Below are 26006 nucleotides of genomic sequence, written 5' to 3' on the forward strand. Positions count from 1 at the left end.
GTTTCATTTTTAACCACATTCAACGTTGATGAGTGAAAGCCACACGTTAACTTTCACAACCGTCTCGATAACACCGAGGCAAAATACCGGCTCTGTAATCTACGAGAGCTCGACGCCTCGCGATTAGGAACCGGTTGCACATCCGAGATCCCCAGGTTATCTTCATGTTCAATCTTGAATCTGCATTTTGCTGGGAGCTCTAGGGTGCCCTTTGTCGGTCTAGAACAGGGGTCGTCACACTTTTTGATTTTGAGGAACGCCTGTCTGTCTCGGTCAAGTCAAGCAAACCCTTTTGGTCTCGATGCTTCGAAGCAATGCAGAAGCCTACAGGCCCTGTAAAAAGTACTGTATGCGGTACTGGGGAGTATTTGCTACAGCGGTGAACAGCTTTGATATTATAAAATAGTGCTCAATCCAGAAGAATACTTTAGTTATGGGCCGGGACAGCCAAAGAAATTTGAGAGCACAAGGAAATTAGTTCAAGAATCCGTGATCTAGAATGCGGGTCCTCAAAATGGGTTCCCCCAAGAACCCCCCCCACATTTCCTCGACCTGCCCATGCCCCAGAGTGAAGCAGTTTTCCAGTTTGAGCACTACCTTAGCATGTTTGAGTCACTTACTAGTGCATAACTACTGTCTCAAATGCTCCCTAGGGTGTGTGTTGTTGTTGTCGTCGTTTACAGAACGTAAACTAACGCTTTTAGGGCACTTTAGACGGCCCGCAAAAATTTGTTTCTCAACGTATCCCACTGCAATTTACTACAGTGGTGCCTTACCAGGTGTTGGAAGTTTACAGTAAAAAAAATCAAGGAATAAACTGATCTCGTTCAAAACAAAAAGAAGCAGAAACCTGTGTTTGGCGATTTACGCTGGCACTTCCCCGACGATGTGCGTCGAGGGAGCACTGGCAGTTGTTGCACTGGTTGTGATCCGGGTTCTTTTGGGAGATTGTTTGCTATCATAACCCAAATCGGCCGGCGCTCCTCGATGCGGCCTACGCCATCTGTCGGCAGCACATCTCACTATCCGTGCATCGTCCGCAAAGTGCCGTTGTACATTGCCCAAAGCAGGTTTGTTTCGTTTTTTTTTTTTGAACGAGCCAAGTTCATTTTTTGATTTTTTCACTGTGAACTTTTTCCACCTGCTTGCACCTCTTTAGTAGATTGCGGCACAATACGATGAGAAACAAATTTTTGATGGCCTCTACAGTATGTGAAGCGTTACTTCACATACTGTAGAGATATTGGCAGTCCTCAAGGTTGAAAAGTTTGTAAGAATGCAATGCTCAAAAGTTGTTCTTTTCTTTTTTTTCCCCTCTAGTTTTGAGAGACGTGCTTAAACCTTTCGGCTTTTGCTCCGCATTCCAGGGTGCGCATCGTGACAACCGGTCTGCTCATCCTTGTGATCTGCTCGGCAGTCAAGCAGTGGCAGGAGCTCTCCGCCTGGATCAGGATACAGTTTACAGAAATACTGGAGCGCTGGAAGTGACCGACCTCGTGGGAGCCACCGTTCTTGCCCCGCACATTACCGGTGATCTCTCCGGTTCTGGCGATCAAGACACTTGCAAACGTGTCGCGTTCTGCGCCGCGCGACGACGCTGCGACGTGCGTGCACCAGGACCCGTGTGTCCATGAGAAGTCGTGAGAAGCCGGCGTCAAGAGGTCGACTGGGATGTGCATCGAGACTCGGGACTAAACTTGGCGACAACTTGCCGCAACGGCGCACTGCGCTGCAAGTGCGCGTGCGGCTTCGAAAGAGTCTTTGGTGGCGAGAGCTTTCGTGCGAACAAAGTGCCCATAAAGTTATGTGCTTCAGACTCTGAAGCATTCAAAGCCGCACGCACTTGCGCATAGTTTCCGGTGCATTATTACGGAGATCTGTCCGCCAGGCGTCGCAGTTTTCCGGTTAAAACACTAAGAACTGAAAGGACAGTCAAGCCTAACCATCCCCCACAATTTTTTTTTTTTATTATTCTAATGTTACTTTGTTTCCCGAAAGTGGTTGCACCATATTTTTTAGAGTTGCTTCATGATCCCCTTCCCTTTTTTTTTTGTTTTGTTCTTCCGTTGTTTTTAATATAGCGCTCGTGGGCAAGCCGTTATTTTTTACATGGTATTTTTAATCTTTCTGTGATAAACGAATGTCTTTCGGTGTGAAGTTTCTGGGGGGTGCAGGTTTGGGGGGTTGCGGCCGGGCAGTCTGGTCTGCCCTTGCCGGATTGAGTGAAACCAAAAAGAGAAAAAGAAAAATAGAACGGAAGGAACTGGGAGACCTCACCTGCCTTATTATTGGAGGAGGCTGTAGAATATGTATAGTGTTTGTATGTGCGCATGCTAACCATGAGACAGCATTTTTTTTTTTTGTTTTACGGGATTATTGATTTTATAGGTCGAAGCATTCCATGACTGGTGATTGCAGAAGTTCTGCCGTAGTTTTATTGCGAGGAAACCTGCAGGAACGCTAGCGAAGCTCTATGTGCAGTTGTTCGCTTTTCGCACCCGTTGGCGAACAATCGTCTGGACGATAATGACCGAGTACTTGGCCACCTCCGTTTCTTTTTTTAGGTGCCCTTGCAACAACAATTTTTTTCTTGTAATTTTTTTTTATGGAAGTTCTTTTGGGTTCGTGGGATTAGGTGTCAAAAGTGCAACAACGGTCATCTAGAACAAGTTTGCGCAGCACTACCGCACCGAGGATACGAAGAATCTATGTGACGAATGTGGGGAATCCATAACGAAAACATGGGCTAGGTTTGCTGTGTGCTTTTTACCATATGAAGTAAACAAGCTTGTTTTCTTTGTTTTACATGGTCTCTGCCCATCACAGTTGTCACACTTAGACTAGGTTCGGAAGCAGCTCTGGGGTTCATGACGAACAACGTAGCTTTTGTTCTGCACACATTTTAGCCGACGGCACCCTCGATTTTATTTTATTCAATAGCTAATCCGCGTGGCACTTATATCCTGGAGTCGATATGTACGTTCGTTGTTTGTTTAGGATTCTATTTTGCTAGATAAACACCATGATCCGTTTTCCTTTTTTTCTTATAGGAAGGCTACTTCGCCTAAAAAAACAGTCTTCTGAAATCTAGCAAGTTGTGTATTGCAACATAAAGCTTTTCAGCAAAAGGTCGTAAGGCTACAACTACAGAATGCAAGATTGAAAGGTGCTGGATGACCTGTGAAGACATCATTCTGATTACTCGAACTCTGAAATGATTACCGAGTCTCCGCAGTAATAAATTGAACATGCGCAAGAACTCTAGCAACAGACGTGTCTTGTGTGAAGATTCACATTCGAAACGTGTCAAGCTTGATTCCGTACTATTAATGTGACATCGTCGTCAGTAACTCTGTGGTTTTGGCTCTGAGCAACCTAGTCTTGTGCAGGAATATTTTCGGAAATATAACATATTAGAGGTATGGCTTTGGTTGCACAACAGGCGAGTGAGAAATTCGACTGGAGTGGCTAGAATTCCTTCAGAGTTAACTTGCTTCCGCACGACGCTATTGAGCTAGTGCCTGGATCGGAAAGGCGACAACTTTCTTCAGTCAACGGGTAGGAATGGACCGTTGTGAAGGTGAACAAATGGTAGCAACCATCGATGCTCTACTGCCCAGCTCTCTTCTATTTGCTTTTGTTTGTAACAGGAAGCTGGCAAAGAACAAAATGCGGAGTATGTGCCATCGAAGACAAAACAAACTAAAATGTGTCGACACGTCCGCTCAGCTCGTGTTGCCCGGCAACGACGAGAGGGACGTGTCGCAAAGAAGCGCGTTTGTTTATTTTGTTGACTGCCATGCATCGCTCACATGGTGCATGGAACTGCACGGCACAGAAGCCGCGCGCTTTCGAGAAGTGATACGGTACCAAATATGAAAAGGCGACGAGCTGGCTGCACCAAATGTATGGCGGAAACAATCCGTTTTTTTTTTGTTTGTTTTTTTGGTGGGGGCGAATTTTCCGAGTTACCGTCTTCCCAGTGCAAGCGTTTGTGGCACGCTTACGAGGACGGCGTGTTGCCGTACCTGTAGGGCTTTGCCGGCTGTGATTATGTAGACTGTCGTATTGCGTTCTCGCATTGCCCCGAGGTCGACCGTACCAACGCCCGATAACGAAGCCATAATGCCAAATTCCTGGCGACCCCTAAAAAAGGCCAACACAGGGCGTAGATTGAACACGACTGCCACGTCGGCGTTCTGCCAAGACTCGTGTTCGGCCGGTGAGAACAAGAGTCTTAGCCAAACGCCGAAGCGGCAGTCGCGCCCAATCTGCGTCTCGCATTCGCCTTCTTTAACAGACGCCGAAAATTCGGCGCTATCGCTTCATTATTTAGGAGATTTGGATTATGCCCTCTTTGCCGATTGTTACTCGGAGTCTCAGAATCGCCCAGTCCTTCCCGCATTTGCAACAGCGAGTTGCAATATCGTCTCTCGTTGCAACCTCATTTGTACTATGCAGACGAAACGAGCTCTCAGTCTTTGTTCCCGTGTCTAGGAGTCGTCCCGACTCCTCGTCGTGCCTGAGCCAACATCGGCTGCTGAGTGGCTAGACATCTTGGAAGTGGGGACGGTGACCGAGTTACGGAACCCGGCAACTGTTTATTTGGCGAGGCGGAGATCATTTGTAGCGTCGGGACAAACCACTCGGCTATTTATTTGACGGGATCGTCTCGGAACGTGTGGTTCTGTTGACTTCGCGCTGTTACAGATGTCTTGTTTTCCGATGACGGTAAATAGAGGTATTAAAGTATGTACTCCCTCTTGTTCCTCTCTTGGTGACGGCGTCTTCTTTCGTGACGGTGTTGTCGCGTCTATAGACTACGCTACCAAGTCTCTTTGTGCCGAAGAAAATGTATGAGAAAAACTGTTTTCACCAAGAGCCCCATCATTGTCTACTGCTCCTAGGCTTCTGGGATGCCTGTTCTTCGTACGAGTTTGAATTGTATTCACTGAGAACGTAAAGGGACCATGAAATTATTTGTCAACTATTTCCTCCTTAGCTTTCCTCCTCAACTCAAGATCAAAATAAGAAATCGCGCAGTCGCGACGTAGTATTTCACCAGAACCAACTTGCCAAGCTTCTGTCGACGTCCAAGCTCGTACATCCGAGCACCGCGGTGGTCGTGTACAATGCGCGAGCTGGGTTCGGTCAATGCGCTCGAGCATTGCGGATGCGTCGCGGTGAAAAGGCAGAGAGCTTTCCAAGGAAAGGAGGCAACAAAAAATAGTTCACTACATTTTAAAATTTCTGCACCTTTAAAAGCAGGCTCTTGGCTCTCTACCCTCACGTATTAGTTCTCTTTTGACCCACTAAACTATGTGCTATTAGTAAATTCCCTATCTAAAATAATTTATCCCAACTTAAAATTAATTTCGTGGTCCTTTTAATCGGGATGTGGCGAGCGTTGTACCATCGCTCTGCAGCCAACGAAATTGCAGCACAGTGAAAACGCAAAAAGACAAATGAGATATCGAGGAGCGTTAACGTAGCGGGCGACCGCACCTTTGGCTTGTCTAGGCTTACCACAACCCTACCGCAAAGAAACAAACCCGCAATACTGGTACAGGCGTTTGTGATCCTGACATATAGAGGACATGCTTTGTGTTAACCTCGCTGTACTAGAGGTTCCACTTACGTATGTGAACCTGCTGTTTAGAATGGAAATATACTTCGAAAGGTTCTTCGTTCGACATACAACAATATGGATCGCATTTGGGGATTGCTGACCCGCTGACATGGTCCTCCAATTTTCCGCAGCGACGTGCGCCAGAGAGGTCAGGCGAGGTTCCTCGGAAGACATAAATGCCCGCTGTCCTCTTGAATCCTGGAATCCCAGAAATTGGACAAATCCGGAACATAATTATTCATTTTCACTAACAAACGCTGGAAGTTGCTCTTAGAAAGCAATCAAGTTCCAGTTATTATGGACACTTATGGTCAAATGTATTTGTTACTGATAGTTATTTTTTTTTTTTTTTCGAAGTAACCAATTTCCAACACAGAAAGAGGTTATTGGCACATTTGTATCTTGACTTGGCTCATTTGCTCACTGCAGGGTTTTTGGCAGCAACGAGACTTCGCAGTCATATTGAGACTCAATCAACAAGAATTTCTCTATTGGTCATTGCAACTTCGAGAAGTAAATGAAATCAATTTACGGGTCACTCTAAACTACCCATGTTTTTTTCACAAATAGTATCGTAATTTGAAAAACATTGCAAGATATTTTTTGTGCGAATGAGAATCGGTATTAAACACAAAGCCCACCACTTTCAGTTGCAAAAGATTCTGCACACGTGGAATATTCCCAAAACCCACAGTTCACAAAATTCGTGAAAGTGTGCTGTCGTGCACATTTTCCCGTAAGTTGCAATTAAAGCACCTGTACTATCCGGTAAGATTGAAATGCCAACAGTGGAGCGCATGGCCTTCGATACATGCTGCACAACCTAGAGGCAACTAGGAACAGCTGTGGAGCGGAGAGAGAGGCTACGAGGGTGTGCACGTCAAAGCAGGCGCACACCTATGCAGCCCCCTTTACCCGCCATAGTTTTAGCAGTTTTGTAGCTGCCTGCAGGTAGCACAGCATGTATCGTAGGCCACGCACTTTGTTTTTCTCATTTCATTCGCACTTGATAGTACATAAGGATAAACAACTCTGTAAATGCAGACACAGAAAAGTCACAACATGACAGGGCACCTGCGGTGGCTTTTCTTCGTCCGCGTTCTCCGAGCTGTTTATCCCCGTGTATAATGCTTTCCAACTGGCCCAATTGGCTACTTTGTTACAGTTACTGATGTGTCATTCTAACTTGGGAAGTATTTAATTGCTAAAGCTGCAGCTAATTACACTACTTTTGATACTTTTAATTAGCTTTTTTGCACTTTTGCTAAAATGCTCAGTAGGGAAAAACAGGTGTTTATACTGTAGAACCTTGTTCATGCGTTTCTGAACAGGCTGCGGGGAAAAAAATGTAGAGTTCGGGAAAGTGTAAAAAATGAGAAGGCCCCCAAGGGCAGGGAGCTTGGCAGGACCGGCGGTTTTGAACTTTAAAGCCGGGAAATTGTAAAAACTGGGAACATATTAACGAGGTTCTACCGTATTTGTGAGGCATGTCGAAATACGGAACAAGACCAAAAATTTAAAAAGTTTATTATTCTAGAGGCTCTTCGTTGTTTTCCATGAACTGACATTGGCCGCACACCTGCAACATCTCCCTGAGGAAAGCCAGGTAGTCAGTCTTGCAAGAACCCCCCGTCGGAATGAAGTGGCCGCCAGGGTGGCACACCACCTGGGGCGACTCGAAGAAGGGCACAATCTCCATGGCCTGCGCTGAAAGCGGAAGTGGCAGCACGTAAACAAACCATCCAAAGACACCGAGACTGTCTGTGTTGACTGGCAACCTTGTGGATCATATTACGTCTGCTACACTTCGTTTGACCTTGCGATGGACGCTACGAGCCATCCCAACCAATCCAACACCATGAACGCATCGCATGACTACGAGCCCCACACGTTGTTGGTCCCTCACGAAGGTCACCTGACGCCTAGACAGTATTGGATTGGCTTAGGCGACTCTTGGCGTTGTTTGCGGTCTGTTGTAAGGTAGAACAGAGTATGGTGTCACTTAAATATAGTATCACAGAGATCAACGACAATATCCAGGGAGGATGCTAGGAGAGATGATGAGATGTGAAAGGTTTTAGGTCGTAATGCTACTGAAATAAACGTGGTGCCAAATCTGTCGTGTTGACTGGAAAAGCCTTCCCCACCATCTGACAACCTCGCAGACCACATTAAGTCTGCTAGTCGGGCGAATAAAGCACCGTAGAGGTCAAGTACCCTGCTCGAAAAAGACGCTAGCAGACGACGAAATGGTCCGAGATGAGGAGACAAAAGGTGTCTGGTCGTAATGTAGCTTAAATAAAAGTTGCAAGAATTTTGCAAAGAATTTTGAATGGCACGTTATCAAGTTGCGAATGCACAGGGAACATTATGGGTTAAAACCTAGACATCTCATGATTTGAGCCAGAGTCAGCTTCATGTGCAGTTCCAGCTTTTTACAATGTGCAAGTTCATTACTACAATATGGAATAATTTTTTTTTAATGCTGTATACTACTATTAAAAAGTTAAACGGCTTATCAGGAAGTTGGCACCAGGGATGTTGCAAACTTTTGTCGAACCTAGACTGGTTCGACGAACCTTTCGAAAAAATTGGACGAAGCACAACTTCTTAAACAGTATTGTCCAAATTCGATGTAAAAAACAAATGACAAAAGTTTGGGAAAATATTTAAAAATATGTTTGTTTTAGTTTTGGAAAATAATTATCAATATCTACAGAAAAAAAGTCAAACACATAAGCTTTTATTAAGTTAGTTAATTTCTTAAAAGGCTGCATCTAAAATTATGTTTAATTCATGTGCATGTGCATAATATTCTAACTCCTGTCAAACTTGCAACTGCAAGTTAGAAAAAAGCGAACTCGAACATCTGCAGAATTGCGGTATCCTTAGTTAGCACCCGCACCACTGCCAGAACTGCAGCACAAATTTCTCACTGAATCAGAAAGCAAAGTCGACCTGTCATATGTGTGGCAAACATCACTAACGCTTTGGTATGACGGCGTCGGTGTCTCCAATTATGTGGAGGGTTGGGACTTTCACCAATCCATCCATGTAGAGAACATCGTGTAGCGTGGACCGGCTCTTGAAGCCGGCAATGAGAACACCAAAATTGAAGTTGGTCGTTGATTCTGCGAAGCAAGCATCAGGCTGTCAGGTCCTTCAGCGCCAGTAAAATAAACTAATGGCAATTTCGAGGTAGCCGACAGAATATTCTCTTACTCCCCAGAGACTGCAGACACAAAACCAAGGCAGCCATTGCTGCACCTTGACTGAAGCCCAGGATACCATCAAATGGCCCCTTGTGGAAAAAACAATGAAACAATTTTAAACTTGGCATGCAACATAGCATTTAGTAGTAGTGTATATAACTAAATATATATATTTATATATTCTTTACATACCAGGGAACAACAAGCCTTCTCGACAGCCTTGACAGAATCGCTGAATCCTACACATACATCTGTATGCTCTTGGGCATTAAAAGACTTCTGTGAGCTGGAGAACCACCATCCACGGCCACCTAATTTGTGAGCAACAAAGCAGGCATTAGTAGGTTTGACTAATTTTATACGTGTACTTATGAAAGATTATAGTTTGCTGCATGAATAGCACGACAATTGCTCCTCCCAAAAAGCCTTCCACTTTAGCAGAGTGAAAGCTGGAAAGGTGGAGATCACCAATCATGGTGAGCAAAGAGCTCTGTGGGAGAGGCTTGTCCTCTTATTCTTAAACTGCAACACACTAAATAGTTAACTTCTCACCGGGGACATTTGGCTCCGCAATGCTACCTCCAGCATTGCTCGACTCCGGTATCACATGAGGTGCGTCTATAAAAACTTGGCAGAGAAGGGAGCTCGGTCATGCATAGGTTCCTGGTGTCATTGGGATCACACGGGAATTTAAAAGGAAGATGTCACATACCAGGATCTAACACAGACTTTGTGACCTTTCGAAAACCACCAAGTTTGCTCTTGAATGACTGGCCATCCTGTCTGCCGAAACAACGTGTTATTGTCCTCCACTTTAATTGCCAGGCGTAAAATTTAACTCACCTATAACCATGCAGACACAGAACCTGGAAAATAATGTTTGCTTTTTTTAAACAAAATCGCAAAAACCATAGTAAAAGTCCTTTTTTTTTTCTACGCAATTTGGGCGCTTAGTTTTTGGGTCTAAATGTAGCGCTATGGTCCAGATCAGATGCCAAGGTTTCAGAATTAACTGTTAATTTATTCAAAGTAATTATCTGAAAATTTTAATGGCAAAATGGGCCACTCCCGTCGGTCGTAATTTTTCCATTGAAAATTTCTGAAAATCGCTTAAAACTTTTTAACCACGTAACAAGCAGTGAAACTTTGGTCCTTTGGTATCTGATACAGGACCGCTGGCGCTGCTTGTTGGCATGTGCTGAGCGCTCGGCGATGCACAGCTTGTTTTTGCAGTGAACTGAAAATAGCATTTTTTCGGGTACACTTGCACAAAACAGATGATGGGATGTTTGTGTTTCCCCAGATAACGTCGCGTTGCGGGGCGTGGTGCAACCGCGCGGAAAACCTGGAATAATAGAGGCTTCTCGTTACATGCTTCCTGATATTCGAGGTTCGCGGTATCCGCGCAGGACTGTTCTGTGGACGTCGTATTTGTTTGAAAGATGACGCCGCTCACCCGAAGCTTCGGAGATTCCGCCATTGCGGTGTGCACGTGTGCATCCGCAGCTGATGTGTGGCGCGCCTGTCGCTGGGGGCAGTTTCGTTTCTGCCGAAAAGCTGGTCGTCCGCTAAATGCTGGTCTGCCAGTCTGACAAAAATCAGTCGCGAAACTAATTAACACAACGGCAAGAAAATGATTGTTGGTTTTCTTGGTGCCGGCCGCATTGCGCAGGCCATGGCCAGAGGGTTCATCGAATCAGGTGCGTTGTGGATCTTTCAGTTTTCTTTTTACTGAATAGTCGTGCAATGTACTAGGCAAAAGAGCAAATTGCTATCGCTGCTCTGAAGCCAGCATGTTCATGCGCCTAATTTAATTTCTCTAGCAGTCTTTTTTTTTTTTTTTTAGGTTAACAAGTTATGATCATCGAGAGTGACCTGACATTTCAGTACACTTGAATTATCCATTCAACGTATAACTATAGATTTATTGGTTTATTTATTTATTAATTGATCTTGACGACAGAAACACGGACAGGTTTGTCCTAATCGGCTACTCTGGACTGGAGTCAGGGGAATATTTGAAAAATAAATATATAGTAGAGCATAATAAAATAATTGTGACGATGATGCAAGACATTGTGAGGATGGCATGCTACATCTCCCTTCCACACACTCACACACACGCATGCATACATAACACAAGAAAGAAAAAGAAACGTAAAAACGTATTGAGTGATCAGAGCCTTGGAACTCATCGAAATGATGGTACTAATATTTCCCCCGACTGTCAGCATCTTTTTAACTTAGAATCTCTGAATAGATAATATAGGGCTTTCGGGGCTAGACAACGCAGCACTGATAGTGCGCTGGACACAAAGATATGATCTGGATAAATCTCGAACAGTGCTCCTTCATCTACATGAGTGCACACACTCAAAGATAAAGCAACGATAAAGAAGAGAGACTATTTTCACAATTTGATATCGCCACTGAGCTCGTCCGAAAACGAAACTGTTCACGTGTGACTAGGTTGGTCAGAGATCGGAGCAATCGGCATTGACACAAACACCGCCATTTTTTTCTTTCTTTTTTTTTTCTTTTGATTATTGAATGATCTCAGTGGCAGTGGCCGTAAGATGAAGCACGTGGAAGAAATGGCTGTTCAGGCCGTCGGTAAGGTTTTGAATGATCCGTCCAGACCTTTAAAAGAACGCTTCAGAGCTCTGTTCACCCTGCGAAACCTGGGAGGCACCTGCGCCATCGAAAACATCGCCCGCTGCTTCGTCGATCCGTCGGCGCTGCTCAAGCATGAGCTGGCCTACTGCCTGGGACAAATGAAAGATCCGGCTGCGATTCCGACCCTAGTAAGAATATTAAAAGACCTAAAGCAAGAACCCATCGTTCGCCACGAAGCGGCGGAAGCTTTGGGTGCCATCGGCTGCTCTGAAAGCGTCGCGGTCCTCGAGGAATTCGCACACGACTCGCACGCCGTCGTCGCCGAGACCTGTCAGCTCGCGCTTGCCAAGATAGCGTGGCTCCAGAGCGAAGAAAGCAAGCAGGACAAGTTCGCGGAGAGTCCGTACAGCTCGATCGACCCTGCCCCTCCGTTTCTGAAGGAAAGCCCAGTCGAAGACGACAAAAAACTGCTTCTGGACACCTCGAAGCCGCTGTTCGAGCGGTATCGTGCCATGTTCTCGCTGAGGAACTGCGGTTCGCCCGAAGCCATCACCGCGCTGGCGGAAGGGCTCAAGTGCCCGAGCAGCGCCCTGTTTCGTCACGAGATCGCGTATGTCTTGGGTCAAGCCCAGGAAGAGATTTCGGTGCCGTATTTAAAAGAAGTTTTACAAGACACGGACGAGATGGCGATGGTCCGACACGAGTGCGCTGAGGCGCTCGGCTCCATCGCCACAGAAGAGTGCTTCGAGCTGCTGCAGAAGTACGTGGAGGACGCCGAGACGCTGGTGCGGGAGAGCTGTCAGGTGGCGTTGGACATGTGCGAGTACGAGAACAGTCAGGAGTTTCAGTACGCCAACACACTTCTGCAGGTGCAGCCGGAAGCTCTTATATGAGAGCTGTTACCCGGGAAAAAATAAGACAGTTCTTCATGCGTGGTCCGCAGGTTGTTCTGCTGTTGTGTATTGTGCCGCAAATGCGTCATCTGCTCTTGTATTCACTTTGTTGTAAGGTTTGAGCCACACACAATGGGTAGGCTACAGAGCTGGTGGGCCAGATACTGGGAATTACCAGGCTTGCTCTTTGTGTGTGTTGTAGTTGTGTCACTGAATCGCGAGCTTGATTCTGATTGGCTACTGAGAATCTCCCAATGTTAGCAGTGCATACGTGGCAGCGGCCACTTTTTGAGCTATGTTTCCAAACACATTTAGCTGCGGAAAATTCTGTTGTAGAGAATAATCGCTGCTGCTGTTAATATCGGGAATATTCTCGTCTGCAGTTTGCTACTTCGTTCCCCTTGATGGCTGCCAAACAATCCATTGTTCCCGAGACCAAGTGCCAGGCTCTTCTTGTATTTGCGACTCCAACAGCATGTATTTGATCCCCTTCCGTTTCACATTTTGGCTGCTAGGCTGCACCAGTTTGGCTACGCAATTGTGATAAGCATTAGCTCCCTGCATTTCTCCTTCACATTTGTTCCACTGGGTGGAGTCACCTCCTCTGGAGTTGTGTAGAGTTGCATATAGCGGAGGCTATGTGTAAACATTTTTTGCCTGAGTCATCAATCGAATCACCTTTTTAGGTCAATGGAATTAAGTTAACACTGCAGGTGGAATGATATCGGCAGAGAATTGCTATTACCATGGCCTTTACGTTCTGACTTTGCCCACATAAGTTATATTGTAATTGTTGTCTTGGCTTTTATTTTAGCAGTTTTCAGGATAGTCTAAAATGGTTCAGCATTAATCAGAGCCTTCAGAAATATTGAAATTCTGGGAGTTTACATCTCGAAGCAATGCCAAGTGCAGGAATGCGTGTTTTGTAATATATTAAAAACTTAATGTTTTCATGTTACGAGGTGCACTGCATTTAAAGCCTAGTGGTGAGGTGCTTCGATAATGGAAAGGCAAAGAGCCCATTAAAATCTGTTCATTGCTTGAACGTAAATGCATTTATGCATCCCAGGACTATAGAAAGTGGGTGGTCTATATACCGCTCCAATAAAGAACCACTGGCCGGCGTCATTTTAAGTGTTTCCGTATATATACAATGTGCTTGCTTTACAAAGCAGCAAACATATGTGTGCTGGGCTGTGGATTTGTAAACACTGGAGCAGCGTATACAGAGCTAGCATTTGTCACTATTGTCTTTCGACCGTCACATTTGATATGGTCTCGCTTGTCTCGGTCAAGTGCGCTGGCTAACAGAAGTTCCTACAGTGCTAATTTGTCACAGTTGTAATTGTTCTGGGTGGATTGCAACACCAATATGTCCAATTGACATTCTGTCAATGCTCCCACATTGCTCTGTGTTCCATGGTCGTGGTCTGCTCGTAAAGTGTGCCCCTCCACCATCACACACTTGTTGCATCACAAATTTGGTATTGAAACTGAATATAATTTTCTCCCTGGCAACTGAACACCGCAGCTGTTGTCGGTGTTGTGTGATTCAACTATAATGGCTTGTCACGCAAGTGCCCTGGCTTGCCCAGTGAGCATTGATGTTTTATCAAAACTCGCAGATTGCAGAAGTTGCTGCTTTGAAAATTTCTAACATTGTGCCAGGAAAGTTCATTAAATGTGTGTGGGGAAAAAAGGGGATAACTATGGAATCAGAGCACAAAAGCTGTCAACAAATGCAACTTTAGCGAGTACACATCCCCCGAATTAGTAATTCTCATGATCTTGGGTAAGCACTGTGACTTTAGAACAGCTTGTGAAGCTTCCCTTCAGTGAGGGTGGTGAAATCGCCGTTTTACACCAATCCAATCTTTGTTTTGCTTTTTGACAATAGTCACCAGCGCCGTCACATTCAGCCTGCTTTTGTGTCGAGTTTCTGGTGGTGTTTGCTCACTCCTGTCGTGCCTGTTGTCCTGGCCAAAGGAAACTACTCCGTTCGTCCTGTATCATGCAGCCTTAAATCGGGAAGTGGTGTCCTGCAAATGTTTACAGTAGCACAACGCCCACATATTGAACAACTGGCCACTTTGATCTTTTTGACCACGAGATATTTACTACACCATGAATTGTACATTACAAGTTGAAGTGAGTAATCACGGTGTCATGTACTGGTATTTGTACTCGACGTTTCCCGGTAAATGGTATCGTGCGGTTGCACTTCCCCACCTTGGGTGTTAAAATAAACGTCTATTACGACCCCTTGCCTTTTGTTCCTGTACAAGTCTTATGGCCACCGTGCTGCAATTTCTTTCTGCTTCGTTTCTAACTCGAGGCATCTCGTAGCATCTCGGACCAGGTCGCAAGGTGTTAGTATTTTACCTGTCTTTTCTTTCTTTTTTAAGGTGTCTTTAATGCCAGTAAAATTATGGCCAGCTGTCCTGTAGCAGACAAGCATCTTCTAGATGAAATCAAGGTAAGATCAAGTGAAATTTACCTCAGTACGTTTGATCAGCTTTTGGAGAAATTTTCTAAATTCACAAACATTGTTTTATTGCACGATTCTGTCGATTCATAAAGCTTATTCAACTCCATGCTCAGAAAAAAAAAGTGTAGTGCTTAGTGAATTGCAAAGCTGCAGTCGGCATTTTAGGTCACACTCGCCTAAGCCCCTCACTCACCCTCACAGCTACACTCGCCTTCGGCCCCTCACACAACCTCGTCCTCACAGTCGCACTCACCTTCAGCCCTTCACTCACCCTCACTGAACCTCACGGCATTCACGCCCCTCACTGACTCATGGCCCCCACGCCACTCACCGCCCTCACGGCCCTCATGCATTCATAGCCCTCACGCCACTCACCGCCCTCACGCCACTCACCGCCCTCACGCCACTCGCGGCCCTCACGGCCCTCATGCACTCATAGCCCTCACGCCACTCACCGCCCTCACGCCACTCACCGCCCTCACGCCACTCACCGCCCTCACGCCACTCACCGCCCTCACGCCACTCACGGCCCTCACTCACCGCCCTCACGCCACTCACGCCACTTACCGCCCTCACGCCACTCACCGCCCTCACGCCACTCACCGCCCTCACGGCCCTCACCGCCCTCATGCACTCATAGCCCTCACGCCACTCACCGCCCTCGCGCCACTCACGGCCCTTACCGCCCTCATGGCCCTCATAGCCCTCACGCCACTCACCGCCCTCATTGCCCTCACGGCCCTCATGCACTCATAGCCCTCACGCCACTCGCCGCCCTCACGGCCCTCACCGCCCTCACGCCACTCACCGCCCTCATTGCCCTCACAACCCTCACGCCACTCGCCGCCCTCACGGCCCTGACGCCGCTCACCGCCCTCACGCCACTCACCGCCCTCACGCCACTCGCCGCCCTCGCCGCCCTCACGCCACTCACCGCCCTCGCCGCCCTCACGCCACTCACCGCCCTCACGCCACTCACCGCCCTCACGCCACTCGCCGCCCTCACGCCACTCGCCGCCCTCACGCCACTCGCCGCCCTCGCGCCACTCGCTGCCCTCACGGCCCTCGCTGCCCTCACGCCACTCACCGCCCTCACGCCACTCACCGCCCTCACGCCACTCACCGCCCTCACGCCACTCACCGCCCTCACGCCACTTACCCGCCGCTCACCGCCCTCACGCCGCTCACCGCCCTCACGCCGCTCACCGCCCTCACGCCGCTCACCGCCCTCACGCCACTCACCGCCCTCACGCCACTCACCGCCCTCACGCCACTCACCGCCCTCACGGCCCTCACGCCACTCACCGCCCTCACGCCACTCATCGCCCTCACACCACTTACCGCCCTCGCGGCCCTCACCGCCCTCACGGCCCTCAGCCCTCACGCCACACTCACCGCCCTCACGCCACTCACCGCCCTCATGGCCCTCATGCACTCATAGCCCTTATGCCACTCACCGCCCTCACGCCACTCACGGCCCTCATAGCCCTCACGCCACTCATTGCCCTCACGGCCCTCTTGCACTCATAGCCCTCACGCCACTCGCCGCCCTCACGGCCCTCACCGCCCTCATGCCACTCACCGCCCTCACGCCACTCACCACCCTCACGCCACTCACCGCCCTCACGCCCCTCACCGCCCTCACGCCCCTCACCGCCCTTGCGGCCCGGCCCTCACACCCCTCACGCACTGATGGCCCTCACGCCACTCAGGCCAGCTTCAGATGGGGCAATTTCGCCCAGAAACTTTACGTCGCAACACTAGCAACACGGGCCACCCGCGATCACACGCAGCAACCAATTGCTGCAATTTGCCATCGTCATCATAAAATTTTATTTTTCTTGCACTATTTAGACACAATTACGCGTTATAAACATGTTTTTATATGCATTTAAATCTCGTTAAGAATACTAATGCACCTTTCTGAAACAGTTTATTTCCAAAAAACGATCGATTTCAAACCAGAACCACGTCTTTCGGTGTCATCATCACCGGCACGAGGTATCACGTGAAAATTTTGCATCCCTGATTGGATGCAGCCGCTTCAAACGTATTCGAATTGCTCCGAGTTGCTTGCTTATTTCGAGCCGGACCCGATCTCAGCAATTCGTGTCGATCTAGGGAAAGCTAGAGAACAACCCGCCATTAACACCAAAATTGCTGAGAAAGATGCTCGATCTGAAGGGGGCCTCACGCACTCACCGCCCTCACGCCTCTCATGCCACTCACACACTCGTGGCCCTCACACGCACTCACCGCCCTCACAGCACTCACGCACTCATGGCCCTCACGCCACTCACCGCCCTCACGCCCCTCACGCACTCCTGGCCCTCATACCCCTTACCGCCCTCACCGCCCTCATGGCCCTCACCGCCCTCACGGCCCTCACCGCCCTCACATCCCCTCACAGCCCTCACGGCCCTCACATCACCTTCACACTCATGAATTTTCCTGGTTCAGAAACTCACTCACCCTCACCTCACCTGTGAAGATGAGGGTGAGCGAGGGCCCTCATGAGTGAGGTTTGCCGAGGTATGGTCTTTACAGCAGCGTGATGTATGAGAGAGACATTGACCGAGCATCCTTCTGTCAGAAGCCTCTCGCATAGAAACATATGCATGTCTATTGGCTTTTACATTTACCAATCAGTATTAATACTAGGTATAATATAGTGATCTGCATAGAACTATCGAGGATACATTTTCGCACCTTTGCAGGGCCTGGGATGCCAGACAACTCACGAGAACAAAGCCTTGGTAGATGGTTCAGACATTGTCATCTTGGCCTTGAAGCCCGGAGTGGTTCCGAGCGTTCTGCAAGAAGTCTCCACGGGAGTTCAAAGCCGACACCTGGTTGTCTCTCTCGCCATGGGAGTGACCATCGGTGAAATCGAAGGGGTAAATTGTTTTCTATGTGAAATATATTGATGCTGAATATGAAAGAAACTATAGTGTCATAATGAGTTACTTCATTCTCTTTAGGCCACCTTCATTTGATATTCACAAGTTGAGTATGTTGTATGGAGCTGCTATAATCTGTCCTTGAGTGTGGCAAAATGGACATAAAAATTTCTTGGGCACACCATAAAAGCAAAAGATTTGCTGAAACTTATGGTTAACAATGAACATGGAGGCCACATCTAAGAGTGTCGTCACTAATGAAATTGTAAGAAAATTTGCTTTATTAGGTACAGCTGCCGTGTAGATGCCGACCTCTTCACTTCAGATTTATTTAACTCATAAAAGACGACATTGTCATTTTAGTGAATTCTAAAGTTAAAAATTAACCATTGTTACGGGAGGCACTCACTTGATCGAACGACGTTTTAGCGAACGCCCACGTTTCATCGAACGACACTTTAGCGAATAGTCGGACGCCGCGAAGCGGCGTTTTCGGGTGGGCCAAGTGAGTTCATATTTTTGTAATGAGTTGCCGCAGACTGTCGCCGCGAAGCGGCGTAAAGCGGAGCGCGACGGATGGGTTAACGCGCGCCCCCGTTATTCGCTAAAACGACCATTCGTTCAAATGTCGCCGTTCGCTAAAATGTCATTCACTCTTGTGATATGGACCCGAATAGTTTGGTGAAGCTGCAAGTGCCGTGCCATGTATTCCTTTGAATATTAATTTTTAAGTCAATCTGTTTAAGTCATTACATAACAATTGTTTCCTCTTGCTACTCAACACTGATGAAGATTAAACATATTTCATTACATGATTAGAGGCCATTAGTACGTTTTCGTAGACACACTGCTTACAGTTGTAGATGTGGACAGTGAAAGCCCACAAAATGCACAGGCACTTAAAATCCAGAGCTTGTGCCAAGGAATGCTTGGTCTTGATTATCTTCAGAAACTTCTCAAAGGTCACAGGTATTCCTTTGAAAAGTTGTACCGACTCTTTAACTCCTAATTCCTTTCCCTCTTTAACGTTGTTGCATAATTATTGCTTTCTACAGTTGCTCAACATTGATAAAACTTAAACATGTTTCATTGCATGGTTGAAAGTGATTCAATAACATTTTCACAGACATGTTGATGTTTACGGTTTCAGATAAGAGCGCATAAAATGTACAGGCTCTGCAGCAAGTTCAGTGCTGCAAGAACTGGTGACTGGTAGTTGAATAAATTTCCATTACAACTGTCAGGCGTTGTTCATGCAAGGCCTTGGTTCTCATCCTTGTGTGCATTTCGTTGTTCAGGGCTCCAGCTCCTTCTTTGTCAATGCGGTGTGCAACATAAATATAAGTTTCAACACAGAAATTGTGCCAACGATTGTTTGATCTTCTATGTTCAGAAACTTCCCAAGAGGTCACGGGTGATCAGGGTCATGCCCAACACGCCCTGCCTCGTCCGCGAGGGTGCCAGCGTCTTCGCCCGAGGCTCAACAGCCACGCAGTCAGACGGCGAGGAGGTCCGTCGTCTGCTCACAAGTGTGGGGCTTTGCGAGGAAGTTCCTGAAGCCATGATGGACGCCGTCACTGGACTCAGCGGCAGTGGACCAGCTTACGTGAGCGGAAAAATATGGCCAAGAGTGTTCGAAACATTCCATCGAACGCTGTCTTATCAAATATTGTTTCATCAAAGCCGTTTCATTGAACGACATTTCCTCAAAAGCCATTTCATCAAGCGCCGAACACTAGTACACACTCGAACACTAGTACAAACTTTTGATCTAGGAAGTCTTTTTCTTTTAAAACAAGAAGGATTGCAGACCTTTGATTTCCTACAGAGAGGAGAACTTATATCAACAAATTTTATTTTGTCTGCTACACCTTTCATTTCTACCGTTCTCATAGTAACTGATGATCTGTGCTAAAAATGTGGCCAATAATAAACGGGAACACCGCCTTGACATTTTATTGAACCTGTGATCATTGACTCCAGTCACAAAGGTACATCACTTCAAGGGTGTATCCTCGTCCTTGAAGAGACGTATTCTGTTTCAAGTATGAAACCACCCCTGAAGCAATGAACTGTATCTCCATGTCACATGAAACAGAGAAAAGACATGTCTCCCGCCCATGTTTATTTTTTGTAATCGGCAGAACCTTGGGCCTGCCGGCTTTTCAATTTACCTCCTTAGAAAGGAAGCTATTCTCCTAGGGTAGAATAAAAACACATGTAAATAGATAAATACAAAATAGAAAAGGCACTTCTAAGAATAGTTATATTTCTTTCTGGATATACCCTTTATGTGAGAACAAATAGGGAACATTGTGTGTTGTGGAGTACAACTATGTATCATACCTGAAAACAGTAAGCCGCATACGCACTCAAGTTTTTGTTATGTTCTATGACTCAGTAGCCAAACTTTTGGGGAAAAAGTGATGGCGTTCCCATGAGAAAATACACAGGGATAAAGGGAGAGAAAGCCACAAAAAGGATGATGACTGGATGCTTTTCTTTTATCCCTGCAACTTACCAGCATGCTCCAATTAGTCGAGAAAAGACATAGTTCGTGTACTATTCCGTACAAGTTCGGTGAGCACTGTACAATATGGATGGTTCTCTCATGTTTATCCAGTTCCAAGAAGCTGCCAACAAGAAAAAAATGGTCTTATCTCATAACTAATGATGAGAGCCATCAGCAGTACTACTTGTTTTATCTTTGACCGACAGTTAGTTCACTGTGGCATACTAGCCAAAGTTGATAGCACAAAATATTGAACATGTGCCCATGTCACGTTAAGCCGGCGACCCACTGCTTTTGAAATATTTCAAAACTAAGCAAGGGGTATATCAATATCAGGCACCCACCCGAAATCTAAGCCCACAACCGAGGTGCTCTTCCTGGTCAGCCAGCTTTTCCAATATGCTCTGATGCAAAGCGGTGAAGCCCACCCTATCATGTGCCCAAGTTTTTGCTCTTGGCCCTAACAATTGCCCATACCCCAGTTTTGTTAAGAGTATCTCAAAATTTTGAGTGGCACTTGCTCAGTATATTACAGTAAACTCTTGAAATGTCCATTCTATTTCTTTTATAAGCATGTAATTCCTAGATACAGCTAATAAATAAAAGAAATTACACTTTTTTTTATTAAGCAAGGTCACCGATTGTTACCCAGTTCAATTGTATCGGCATTGGTTCATTATATTTTCAAGGGTGTAAGACCACACTTTTCAAGGATTGCTTGTCGTTTGTGTACATATTGCTATTGCGCAACCATTAAGAAATGTCTGCTTTAGTGGAAGAGCAAGTTGATTTTCTGTGATCTTGGACAGGTGTACCTGGCGATTGAGTCACTAGCTGACGGAGCTGTGAGGCAGGGCATACCCAGAGACCTGTCTTATCGACTGGCTGCACAAACAGTGCTGGTGAGTCCACACTGTCATCTTTTTTAATACTTCCAATTTAAGCGTGCCAGTCTGCTACCTGCCATTTCCCGGTAAAAATTACGTCATCTCCGACTGACTCATTCAATGTTGCCGCTTCGAAGTCATTTGCTGCACAGCATGCTTCACTGTTCTTAGATGAATTACACAGTGCAATTAAAAATTTTTCACGGAACGGTTATAGCTATCGGTGACTGAGCAATCTTGTCTAAATACGAGTTAGTGAATTTGGCTTGTTCGAATAAGCATGTCATGTGACATAACCAAATTCATTGCTCATTCTGCACATTATCAAAATGATAAGATGAAGTGTATTTACTCTACACTCAAAAGCTAATGCCAAACTACACACCTTTTAAATTCAACCTTGGTGTACAGAAAATTACCACATTGTGCAAGAACTGCGCAGCGGCAACTCGGCTGTTTGTAATTTCATACAGGTTAAAGGGACACTGACACCGTCAAAATTTATTTTTTATGTTTTGCCAGGCAATTTATTACGGTGTCAGAAGACTACCCAATCAGTATTTTTTCAGCATCACATATATTTTTAATTAAATAAAAAAATGAAAGACATTTACAATCCCCTGTAACGCCGAATTAGAGTGCAGCTCTTGAGGAGGAGGAGGGAAGGGTACTGAGGAGAGAAGGTGGAAAGTCTCCCACTCTAACATGAATGTGGATTGACATGTGCTTAGCGCAAGTCACAAAAAATGCACATCTTTGGTGAGAGCATCGCGTGTAAATTTGGCGGTACTTTAGTGGGGCAATGTTTTCCCTTAACTTTAGCGGGGAATTTTCCCACAAATTTAGCGGGGAAATTTTTTCCGCTAAATTAAGTGGGGAAATTATTTTTGCTAAATTTAGCGGGGAAATTGTTTCCGCTGAATTAAGCGGGGAAATTATTTCCGCTAAATTTAGTGGGGAAATTTTTTCCGCTACATTTAGTGGGGAAATTTTTTCCACTAAATTAAGTGGGGAAATTATTTCCACTAAATCTAGCAGGGAAATTTTATTTGCTAGACTTAGCGGGGAAATTTTTTCCGCTAAATTTAGCGGGGAAATTTTTTCCGCTAGATTTAGCGGGGAAGTTTTTTCTGCTATATTTAGCGGGAAAATTTTTCCGCTAAATTTAGCGGGGGATTTAGCGGCATTGTCACTGATGACGTCATCAGTGACGATGAGGATGACACCATCATCGTCACTGATGATGTCATCCTCATCATCATTGTCATCGTCACTGATGACGTCATCAGGGACGATGACGTCATCGTCATCACGTGGTTACGTCGACGGCGAAGACGCTGAAGCCGGAATTGGGCGCTTAAGAGCTGCGCTCTAAAACGCAGCTGCTCGAAACCAAAGCCGAAACTGGGCTGGGGAGGAAGAAGAAATATAGGAGAGAGAGGTGGCAGGAAGTCACGGGGCTGCAATACTTTTTTTTTTTCCCCAAACAATGCATTTGCAGCTTTATAGAAGCCACGAAAAATGGGTACCACATTTGTTTTCTTTTTATAATATTGTGTGTGCCTTCAATAACCTAAGACTGATTATATTTGGTGGTTGCGTCTAAACCATAGAAAATGGCACATGGCCACGGAGAAGAGTGAGCGCGACTCAAACCGGCCAGTTCTCGATCGGCTATTTTCGGTCGGAAAGAAAATGAATGTCTAGCCGCAAACTGTTTTTTGGGCAGTTGGGCTCTCGTATGTAATGTGCAAATAAAAACCTTGGTCAGCAAAAACAGCATAAATACCCTGTCAGTGCCCTATAAAGGGCAACTCCGCTTAATTTTTGATTTTGAAAAAAAAACAATTCAGTCCTCTTCAATATCACCTAGAAGACCACACATCAAATATTACAATGTATTTTTGTCTAAATGTTCCTTAAACGGTACTTCAAACTTTACTACGCACGAAGTTGCCGAAATTGTCCGACTCTAGCGGGCGAATAGAGGCAAAACCCACAGCGCAGTCAAAGCTATGGCGTAGCCAATATTGAGCTAAACGTCATCACCATTACCTCATTTTGTTTTTACTTCTCCGGGCAGGCGTAATGGGTGATCGTGAGCAACGTTTCGTTTCAGCGCTCAGCAGTGTCCAGATGATTGGGATAATGCACCTGCGCAGGGCGCTTCTTGATGGCAGTAACGCCGTCTTGGCGTTACTGCCATCTTTTACGTCAAAACTGCCGTCATCGTCGCACCGTTTGTGATTATTGTCTCTCGAAGTTTCGTTCGCACTATGTGCGCAGATTGACGCCGCAGTTGTGCAGACGTCATCGGATGTTGTAGACACCAAACGTGGTGAAGAATGCGGCGCAGACGACACTGCGCCTGGCACACGCCTATCCCAGCGGCGGCCTGCCGGCCCGCCCCAATCCCGCCCATCGTTGCGCAGAGGATCACGTGACATCTCGTACCACGTGTTAGCCATGTTTTTGGCGGTGCGAGGTAAATGTTGCCAGACTGCACAAACAGCACCCTGAAATTTCGATTTCAGCTCATGTTTAAAGTAAGATTTAACAATATATATCTCATCTTTTCGCAGAGCAAATGACATAGTGCCTTTTATTAGTGTTTTTTAATGTGAAATCACTCATTATCCCAAACTATTCGGAATTGAGCGGAGCTGCCCTTTAAGGACCCAAGTACTGTGCCCCCAGCACACACGTTTTGCCTTCTGCGTGCTATGAAGTGCTATTGCACGACAGCAAGGCATATGTTGTGCCCAATCCCTTTCGACTTGTTGCAGGGAGCCGCAAAGATGGTACTTGCAACGGGAAGGCATCCTGGGGCCCTGAAAGACGACGTGTGCTCGCCCGCCGGCACCACGGCCGAAGGCATCTGCCAACTCGAGAGGAGTGGATTTCGTTCGGCGCTCATCGAAGCTGTTTCAGTGGCCACAGCAAAGGCGCGCCAAACCGGGACACTGAGGGAGGTCCAGAGAGCTGCCCACGAGTGATGTGGCCAGTTTCAAGCATTGCCACGATGCATTCCTTGCCAGCCGAAAACACTTCGGTGCTTTTATCCTTATCAGCTAGGGGTCAGTCATGTCTCTTTAATGTGGGCTTCCTTACAAGCGGAAAATACTTTGGTGCTTCTATCCTCGTCAGGGTCATAGATGTCTCGTTAATATAAATCAGGGGTGGCCAAGCTGCGTCTCTTCGCGTGTTAAAGTGCTGCTCGCGGCTCCCTCACTACCCTGCCTCCCTCTCGGTCACACGAGCACTTCCCCAAAAAAAGAAATAGAACGCATTTCAAATCAAGACAGGTTGCGGTTTGGTAGTCTTGTGCTGCTGCTACCTTGCATACAGTTGGACTGCTTTTGACTAGGACTGAAATAGTTTGAGTTTTGTGTATTGCTCTAAACAAAAATTTGCCCCCCCCCCCCCCCCCCCCACACACACACACACACACATGCGGCTCTTGGAAGTTTCGTGGTTTTGTTTGCGGCTCTTAGGCCAGGTTAGCCTGGCCACCCCCGATATAAATTACTAGCTTTCCCTCCCCTTCCCTCCCCCCCCCCCCCAAAAAAAATACATGTGCGTACCCATTCTGTTTCCAAAAATCTTTTTATTACATTTTATATATAATATAAAATTATATTTTATATTATTATTAAAGGGGTTCATATTCACCACACAATACTGTATCATAAATGATGGCTGTTGCAACGATGAAATAAAAGACGACGATATGCGTCGCGTCGACTTTGGGGCAGCTCTAGTCCTGCATGGTATATAGCAGATATACAATATCAAAATAAGAATTTGTGTGTCTATTTTAAGTTTCAACCTTGTGGTGCCCTGGACTGGTTGATCCATCCCCCCAGTCACCAATGGCTACATATTTTCGTGCAATAAAGTGTTTAAAAATATTACTGGTGGCTTTGGACAATTCTCGTAGTCTTTCTGTGAACCTTGAAGCCTCAAAGGACAGGGGTAACGTAGAACCATTGCAAACTCAGTCTTCAAATAAAGAAGGCTCAGGAGCATGCAAAGTACAACAGGGGATAAGACTAGACACCACCCAAAGTGGTTTTCTGGCCTCCCTATTAAAGCATATAGAAAAATGCCACAGAGTTATGACAGTGAACGTTGTGCTCTTCTACCTCATCAGCATCACTTCTGGGCAGTTGTGGCAATAAGCCCATGGTTTCTGGCACAGCAAGTGAGTTTAGAGGGCTCAACTGACACAGTGCTGGACACCTTGGGGTATTGGTGGCCAAGTGTGTTAGCCCATCACAGATCGAAGCACATGGAGCAAAAGCTCGTGCTGCAGAACCGAGAGATCCTGAGTTCACTTTCCACCCCTGCCTGTTTCAATCTGGATAAGCATAATACCAGCATGCAGTCGTTGCCTCTCTCAAACTCCCCAAATTCCAGGTTTTCCCTGAATATTTCGATTGAACTCCCTAACTAGTACAAAAGAAGAAAATGCAGCAGATCTACCGTTACCCACTGCTATGCCATTAAGCGCATTAGCCTTTCACTTCAAAGAGTTTAGGGTTTTCCCTGTTTCATTTAAAGGGGCTGTGCAACGGCATTCGGTAGGAATATTTCTTACTTTACACCAGCTTCCTGGCACTAGTGGGACCCAAGAATACTCGAACGCAACACCACTGACCAAGAAGCGTCTCTGTCACGGTGGAATTCAAAGGATGAAAGCAAAGCTTTTCTTTCAGTCTCTTCTTCCAAAGCCGCCTTTGCTCCTTCACAAAATTTGATGACGGAGCTGTGAGGACAATGGCAACAGTACGATCCCCGGGAATGCGTCATCGAGCTTTGCGGATTCAAATGCTCCTCACACAGTGGACGCTAAGACTGCGTACGCAT

General features: G+C 46.3%; 4 protein-coding genes across 13 annotated transcripts in view; 3 read left to right on the forward strand and 1 right to left on the reverse strand.

The window, feature by feature from the left end:
- The window catches only part of LOC8035183 (transmembrane and coiled-coil domains protein 2), a 36992-nt gene extending 32223 nt beyond the window's left edge, over positions 1–4769 (forward strand). For all 7 annotated transcript variants that reach the window (XM_029988247.3, XM_029988250.3, XM_029988248.4 and 4 more), the window contains one exon: positions 1368–4769. In XM_029988247.3, coding sequence (XP_029844107.2) covers positions 1368–1488 — 121 coding nt within the window. In that variant the 3' untranslated portion in view covers positions 1489–4769. The remainder of the gene's footprint in view (positions 1–1367) is intronic.
- Positions 4770–7138: 2369 nt separating this feature from the next.
- LOC8035182 (esterase OVCA2) lies at positions 7139–10369 on the reverse strand. 4 transcript variants are annotated; one of them, XM_029988266.4, is made up of 8 exons: positions 10298–10369; positions 9685–9707; positions 9554–9624; positions 9394–9468; positions 9034–9152; positions 8852–8930; positions 8617–8760; positions 7139–7336 (listed from the first exon to the last, which is right to left on the reverse strand). In XM_029988266.4, exons 1-8 carry the CDS (start codon positions 10319–10321, stop codon positions 7158–7160), a joined length of 714 nt encoding a protein of 237 aa, XP_029844126.2. In that variant the 5' UTR covers positions 10322–10369; the 3' UTR covers positions 7139–7157. The 4 variants fall into 4 exon arrangements, with proteins under 4 accessions (XP_029844126.2, XP_029844128.2, XP_029844127.2 ...); XM_029988268.2 differs by lacking the exons at positions 9394–9468; positions 9554–9624 and adding an exon at positions 10110–10186 and having other exon boundaries at positions 10298–10339; XM_029988267.2 differs by lacking the exons at positions 9394–9468; positions 9554–9624 and adding an exon at positions 10104–10186 and having other exon boundaries at positions 10298–10339.
- A 36-nt stretch (positions 10370–10405) lies between these two features.
- Positions 10406–25060, forward strand: LOC8035192 (pyrroline-5-carboxylate reductase 1, mitochondrial). The gene is made up of 6 exons (XM_002411104.5): positions 10406–10541; positions 14756–14826; positions 17556–17735; positions 19132–19344; positions 21060–21152; positions 23924–25060. Exons 1-6 carry the CDS (start codon positions 10475–10477, stop codon positions 24131–24133), a joined length of 834 nt encoding a protein of 277 aa, XP_002411149.2. The 5' UTR covers positions 10406–10474; the 3' UTR covers positions 24134–25060.
- LOC115327268 (deoxyhypusine hydroxylase) lies at positions 11321–14616 on the forward strand. Its single transcript, XM_040499838.2, has one exon. It carries the CDS (start codon positions 11418–11420, stop codon positions 12348–12350), a length of 933 nt encoding a protein of 310 aa, XP_040355772.1. The 5' UTR covers positions 11321–11417; the 3' UTR covers positions 12351–14616.
- Positions 25061–26006: the final 946 nt, after the last annotated feature.

Source organism: Ixodes scapularis, unplaced genomic scaffold (genome assembly GCF_016920785.2).
Source record: "Ixodes scapularis isolate PalLabHiFi unplaced genomic scaffold, ASM1692078v2 PGA_scaffold49__6_contigs__length_1374808, whole genome shotgun sequence".
Classification (NCBI taxonomy): Eukaryota; Metazoa; Arthropoda; class Arachnida; order Ixodida; family Ixodidae; genus Ixodes; species Ixodes scapularis.